Consider the following 7,500-nt stretch of genomic DNA (forward strand, 5'->3'; position numbering starts at 1 on the left):
AATGGGCATCAAACACACCTAGTGCATCTACAGCAACAGAAGAAGAGTAACTGTTGTCTTTTTAGTGCATCCAAACAAGCCGAGGGTTGAAAAGAAGAAGATAGTCAGCAATGTCGTCCGACACCGGTCATAACATGAAATATCCATACGTGCATTGTTTCCTTATGGGTATGCAATTTCACAGAAAGGTGGACTAAGCCAATAACAATTAACACTATTATAGAGAAGCAGTTGCAGGCTATTTCTGGCATACAATGGTGTTTGATATAATACAATCTTAAGGATTATAACTTTTAAATAGTTGGTATTAAGTCTGCTCAGGGGGAAATTGAGCTTTGTTTTTTTAAATCCTTTGAAAATGGATCATTGGGAATCCAGAATAAACCATGGATCTCAGTTACTGAAATGAAAAGCTTCATGTGAGAAGTTATTTCTCTCAGTCCAAAATCATTTGAGTAAGTAGTAAGTCAGACGGTGTTCTGCTGCCAGTATGCCAGTAGGAGAAAACACAGCTCATCTCTTTGTCCCTGCCTCTCTTCCTCCCTTTATGCTGACTGCTTTTCTTTATGTCACTATCTGTTTCTCTTCATCTGCTTTTCTGCTCACCCTAAATGGCAGTTATATAAAAACCAAACAGAAAGTTGTTGCATTCGGGCAGAGAGAGCCTTGGAAAAAATGCAGAAAAAACCCCCTAGTGAAATAGGCAAGCAATGAGACAGACAGACAGACTAACAATAAAAAAAATAAGGTATTAAAAGAAAACCAGAGCTCCACTCCTAGTTGGGCTTCCCTTCCTATTGGTTATTATGGCAACCAATAGGAGTACAGGGGAGGAACATTTCCTGTGAGATCGAGGGGGTATGTGTGTGTGTGTGTGTGTGTGTGTGTGTGTGTGTGTGTGTGTGTGTGTGTGTGTGTGTTAATTATGTTAGGAGTGTAAAGACTTGCAGTTGTTGTTGTGTATATTGGTGGCACAAATGGGCATATCTGTGTTGTGTGTGTGTGTGTGTGTGTTTAGGACTGGTGTGTGTGTTTGTACATTATGTGATATGGCCCGCGCCCAGTGTTGTAGATCAGTGAATTTCAGGAATGGAAGTTTTACAAGAACTTTACAAATAGCATAATTTCATCGGCATTGTGTTACCTCATTCAGCGATAAAGAGTAACTTAACAGACATTTATTCAAATCAATATCTTGGAGATTATTACTTTAATGCGTTTGGCAACAGTTTCTTGTTCCCAACTCATCTTTCATTCTATGTTGACATGAGTCATTTTTGTGCAGAGCGGGAACAGCTTTTTAAATCTGCAGGAGACCATATGACTGGACAATATCCAGAAAGTACATTGAGATCCTAAATAATGAGCCGCCGTTGTACGATTAGGAAAAATAAATGGTAATTCATGATTTACTCACAGCCTTTTTGAATTCCTCAAAAGCAAAAGCTAAGCCAGGTCGTCAACTCTGGACATTCCTGATGGAGCCCTGAGGCCAACGGGTAGCTCACAGCTTCTGGGATCTGACCTCTTTTAACTACTTCTTCAGCTGTAAATCTAATCTAATCTAATCTATCCCTCTCCTACCTGTCCAGTGATACAAAGCGCAAAATAATAATAAATCAAAATAAATTCAGGTTAAGCGTGACGCACAGTCCGTACATTTAGAGAGACATTATACTAAGTGAACACATATAGCCGTAAAACTGTATACGGGCCATTCCAATGTTTTGATTGTGTGTGTCTGTGTGTGTGTGTGTGTGTGTGTGTGTGTGTGTGTGTGTGTGTGTGTGTGTGTGTGTGTGTGTGTGTGCGCGTGTGTGTGTGGGCGCTTTGGCAGCCTGCCTAAGGCTGATCTTGATAAAGTGTGACCACATGAGCTCCCAAAAGAGAAAAGATGGTAACGGGCCAGTATATATATATATATACATATTTTTCTCTCACTCTCTCCCCACCTCTATATTGGAGTCTCTTTTTTTCACTTCCTTAGGTCCCGCTCTGTCTTTCTCTCTTTTTCCTACCCAGATATCTCTCTCTCTCTCTCTCTCTCTCTCTCTCTCTCTCTCTCTCTCTCTCTCTCTTCTCTCTCTCTCTCTCTCTCTCTCTCTCTCTCTCTCTCTCTCTCTCTCTCTCTCTCTCGCTCACTCCCTTGCTCTCTCTCTCTCTCTCGCTCACTCCCTCGCTCTCTCTCTCCCTCTCTCTCTCTCTCTCTCTCTCTCTCTCTCTCTCTCTCGCTCACTCCCTCGCTCACGCCCTCTCTGTCTCTCTCTCTCTTTGTCTCACACACACACTCAGAAAAACATACAAAAGCTCACAGTACACGTGCTCATATTGTTTTGACAGTTTTGCAGTTCTAGGAATTGCTTCATACTTTCTTGGAGATTAACCCAGTCTTGATCAAACTGTTCTGTGCTGTATGGGGGGATGAAATCAAGATTTCCAGCAAAAAATGTTACTCGTTTTTTTAGGGATCACAGAAAAAGGACAGGTAAATTGTTGTTCACAGGAATATACTTATTTAGGCTTCCAAATAAACCCTAAGATTAGTAAACATTTGGATAAAGTGCAAGGTGCAGGTTATCCGAAAATACCAAAAAAACATACTTTTCCTCTTGCGCACAGGGCCGGGTTTCTTTTGGTTTTGGTTTTGTGGCACTTGGAGAGTCCAAAACCTACATCTGAAAATGTCAACATCTTGTTCCAGAAATCAAGGCACAGTTATGATAAGCCATAGACCTCATATGAACACCGTCCATGGAAAATATTGGTTACCAAAGGGAACTTGCCAAATTCTTGTCTCCATGTCGAAGGAAGAGTGCCAGTACTCGTAGGCGAGAGGGAAATGGTTGTAAACACACTGGCTAAGCTGTACGGTAGTTTTGTGGTGCTATTGGTTATCGCCATTGATTAGCTATATACAAGTTTACAAGAGCTAGCATTGTCAGAGTAAAGGAAAGAAACCAAGGCACATGATCTTATTACACAACAACACTGTGTTTGCATGCACCATGGTGTTGCCACAAACACATGTGCCTTGCCCACAACTAGTGCTTCTTGTGTGTAGGGTGCAAAATGTTTTATTTTGCCCACCGGTCTAATGACTTGTCAATGTTTACATTTTGCCAGCCACTCAGTCGATTACCATTGATTTTTTGGCTGGTGAGTGAAGCAAATCTACCAGCCACTGGCATGTTTTGGTGATAGTTTTGTGCCGAGGTGCTTGTGTGCACACGCTGCAACCGAAAACATAGTTGACTATTAAGGGCTCAGGGCTTCTTCTTTTTTTTCCCATCAAGGACCACTTTGTTAGTAATGCTTTCAAGTGCTTTCCTCTGGGATTCTTTGTATCATGAATCTCTTTTGAGTTGTTGTGCTTTCTAAATTCCGAGTAAAAATCAAATCAGTTCAAATGAACATCTCCGCATAAAGAGTTGTACAAACTAGAGGCAAAAGTAACACATAAAAACAGAGGCAGCACACACAGAGAAGGTGCAGTGTTGAACAATTACTGTACATGCACAGTGTTGACATGTTCTGTTTCTTTTGGAGCAGTATAGCACATAACAGCAGAGTGCGGTCATAAAGTAAAATGTGTCCCCAGTGTCTACATGACTGGCTTTATGTATGTGATCGATGTCTCTCCTCAACACATCTCTGTAGATCCTAAAGAAAAACAGACTACACCGTTTCAAACTACACTGACACAGCCTTGGGTCGAATTATCCATTTGAAGACAAATATTTATATATATATATATATATATATATGCAGTATATAATCTATACAGTACCTCAGTGTTAAGTAATCCAATATATGCATCTGCAGTCTGTGCACTATAGCAGAGCACTAATTCGATTTAGAAAATCTTAGTCCCTGACATGTGCTATGAGTCATGAATTAGGCTTTATGTAATGATGTTAAAGGTTTTCTTCTCCCAACACACACACACACACACACACACAGAAACACACACACACACACACACACACGCACACGCACACACACACACACACACACACACACACACACACACACACAGAGACACAGTAGATTTCTGAAATCCTTCAAGTGCAACTCTATCATTCTAAAAACTACTTCAAATCACTGGAAAATCTCATCCCTACGAGAATGAACTGGATCCTGAGACTTAATATAGTATGAAGATGCACTTACAATGATATATGTAGAGTATAACTTTCAAGCATATTTTGATGGATCAAAAAAAGTGTCAAATAAAATCAATATCTTGTTGACCTAATCACTTTTCTGGCTAGGTTGCAAGAATAAATGAATAATGAATAAAACAATAAACACACTTCATTTTATCCGACAAACAATGGGTTTTTTTGCTGGCAGTATCATTAGATAGTATTCTTGGTCTTTGCTGCCCTCTCCTGGTCAGTTTCATCTCTCTTCTCCATGGTTTTCTTCCTCTCTGTTTCTCTTGTTGTTGTTGTTGTTGTTGTTGTTGTTGTTGTTGTTGTTGTTGTTCTTCTTCTTCTTCTTCTTCTTCTTCTTCTTCTTCTTCTTCTTCTCTGTTTTTCTCTAGCACTAGTTTTCTCGGTCCCACTTGTTTCTTCACTCTCTATCTTTTCTTTATCCACCTTCTCCGGTTGTTCTCTCTCTTCTGTCCTCTGACTTCAGCCCTTTAAAGGAAGCGTAAGGAAGGTTCATTATGCAGCTGCATTGACAACTAGGTGTCTACTACATCGTGGCAGGGGTTTCTCACATACAGGACAAATCTTAGTAGGCTTCATGTGGATGAAACTTTATAGGGAGTGCAGGGGGTTGGAATATTACGGAAGCCAGGGACAGCGGTGGCTGCAATAATTTAATTTCATCTGTTATCTTTTTATTATTTATTATTATCTTGAAGATAATGAAATAAAAAAAGGCAAAAACAATACATGGCGATTCGCAAATCATCACACACACAGAATGGTTGTAAAAATGATTTAGTTGAAAGCATAGAGAAGCTGTGCACTGGGACTAGAAGGATCACTTAAAATCTGTTATTTGAAATCTGTATCTTTCAGGGAGGTTCACCCTCTAATCTGAACATGAACCTGTATGCCACGAAGAAGACAGCAGCTGAGGGCATGTTGGACATCGCTCTGTTCCTGGCTAACATCACACACATGAAGACTGTCATCGAACAGGGTGCTGGATACAGGTACAGAATGTGTGTGAGAGAGGCAAAGAGAAATCAGGCAGAGGATACATTTAGGGGGAAGTTCCTCTGCAAATTCAGTTAAAAGTATTAAATGTTTTTACCGTCAAGGAGAAAATATACTTGAAATGAAGTTCCATCAGAGCTCAAACTCCTAATTTATCACATTAACTGTTGCTACTTTTCTCCTCAGGTACTACGCTGCTGTCCTGACACTCATCTCCTTCTCCCTGGCTCTGCAGATAGTGGCTGGAGTCCTGATCATCATCATTGGTGAGCCAATCACATTACAGCCTTAAAGACCTGCCTCCTTCAGAAATCCATCCTCTGTGTTTTTAATCAATCATATTAACATATTAATACACTCACTATTGATTTAGTGTGAAAAAACAGGCAGTGCAGGTTGAAGTCAAGTCACTTTCTTGTCTGTTTCGGCAGAAAATAGTTAATAGCTACCAAATATATTCTATGTCCAATGTGAACTATGAATATAACATAGGTTTTGGAATACTTCTCTGCCCCCTTTGTGTAGTTTGTTATTTTTGTTTTGTTGTTATTTTTGGTGTGTGTACATGTGCGTGCTTGTTGCAGCTCGGCGAGACGTCAGCGAAGAGGCCAACCAGAAGCGCCTGAACAGCCTGAACAACACCACAACCATCATCATCTTCCTCATCTTCGTCACCAACATCTTCATCTCTGTCTTCGGGATGGAGCGTACCGGCCTCTTTGCCAGGATGCATTTCTGACTTTCTCATGTAGGGAATGATTATAATACGTAGACGTTTTGGAAAGTAGGGAAAGATTCTGACACTGAAAGTGAGGAGCGGACTCTGTACACACACACACACACACACACACACACATAGGAAGGAGTGTGACTTGTTGTTCTACTTAAAGTACTAATCAACTACGGTATTTCTGTACTTTGTATTTTATTCAGTATGAATGGACTGAGCCAGGGGACCAACTAGTTTGTGTGTGTGTGTGTGTGTGTCTGTGTGTGTGTGTGTGTTTCTGTGTGTGTGTGTGTGTGTGTGTGTGTGTGTGTGTGTGTGTGTGTGTGTGTGTGTGTGTGTGTGTGTGTGTGTGTGTGCAGCTCGTTGTGAGCTGACCCTCCTGTCCTCTTGGCAGCGGTTGTTAAACTTCCTCAACAATCTGACCACTGGAATCATCTTCCTCACCCTCATCGTCAACATCATAAAAGCCGCCTTCGGCACACAGCGCAGCTGCTTCCTGCGATGGCTGTTTCAGCGTTTCATTCTATGAAACAATGAAGCAGACGCATTTACACACTGTACGTACGTTCATACACAAAAGCTATACATTTACGTAAATGTTTAAAGTTTGTTTGTGTAGAAGCCAGTTAGCTTAGCTTAGCACAAAGACAGATAACAGGGGCTAACTGCTAGCCATTCTCTTTCCAAAGGTAATAAAATCTGCCTACCAGCATCTCTAAAGCTTACTAACTAACAGATATTACGGTACATTTTGTTAAGCTAAGCTAACAAGCTGCTGGCACCAGCTTTATTTTTACTGTAAATATATGAGAGTGGGATCAATCTTCTCGACTAACTCTCAGAAATAACATTTTGAACTACTCCTCTCTAAACCTCTTTTAGTAGCTAAATATCAGTTTCATAAAAACTCCAGTTGTATTGAAAAGATTGAGAAAACTTGAGTTAACCTTTTCTGCAACAATCCAACAATGTATTTGCTCAAGTTTAAATATTTTCAGGATATTTCTTCACCTCAATTTGCACTACAAAGAGTGTGGTTGGGTCCAATTGAATTTGAATTGAATTTGAATGTATACATGCTACATCTATAACTTGTTCAGTCTGGAAAAAGTGTGTTGCGTAATTGCCAAGTGTCTCAGCCTCACTCACAGCGCTCGCTTGGCTTGTGCTTCTGACCAGGATGAAAGTGAGCAGTGGAAACAAACAAGCTTCAAAATTTCAATTCAGAAAAGTTTAAATGACATTACAGTAAATTACAGTTGTTGACTGAGGGTCAAAATATCACATAAACTAGACAGAGGCTGGAGGGCGAGTGACAGAACTATATTGCTGTTTGTACGGGTGCATTTCTTTATGTTTGTTTGTTTTGGATATTGTAAGTGTGTACATGTGAGTATGCATGCATCAATTGTATAGGTGTGTGTGGATGTGTTTGAAGTGTTTGAAATTGTGTGTGTGTGTGTGTGTGTGTGTGTGTGTGTGTGTGTATGTGTTGTAGCCCGCAGGGACCTGAACGTGGTATCCAATCAGAAACGACTCGACTACCTGAACAACCTTGCTACAGGCGTCATCTTCGCCACGACGGTGGTTAACTTC

The 7,500-nt window shown here is 40.5% G+C and overlaps 1 protein-coding gene across 7 annotated transcripts in view; it reads left to right on the top strand.

Annotated features, from left to right (window-relative positions):
• The window catches only part of LOC115028101 (ninjurin-2-like), a 24,930-nt gene that overhangs the window by 15,861 nt on the left and 1,569 nt on the right, over positions 1–7,500 (top strand). The window contains exons 2-5 of one of the 7 annotated variants that reach the window (XM_029461509.1): positions 5,034–5,170; positions 5,361–5,440; positions 6,264–6,461; positions 7,403–7,500. The exon at positions 7,403–7,500 is cut by the window's right edge and continues 41 nt beyond it. In XM_029461509.1, coding sequence (XP_029317369.1) covers positions 5,034–5,170; positions 5,361–5,440; positions 6,264–6,433 — 387 coding nt within the window. In that variant the 3' untranslated portion in view covers positions 6,434–6,461; positions 7,403–7,500. Of the gene's footprint in view, positions 1–5,033; positions 5,171–5,360; positions 5,441–5,758; positions 5,923–6,263; positions 6,462–7,402 lie in introns of those variants that run through there. The other 6 variants (XM_029461516.1, XM_029461512.1, XM_029461514.1 and 3 more) reach the window with 6 other exon arrangements.

This window comes from Cottoperca gobio, chromosome 23, assembly GCF_900634415.1.
Source record: "Cottoperca gobio chromosome 23, fCotGob3.1, whole genome shotgun sequence".
Lineage (NCBI taxonomy): Eukaryota > Metazoa > Chordata > Actinopteri > Perciformes > Bovichtidae > Cottoperca > Cottoperca gobio.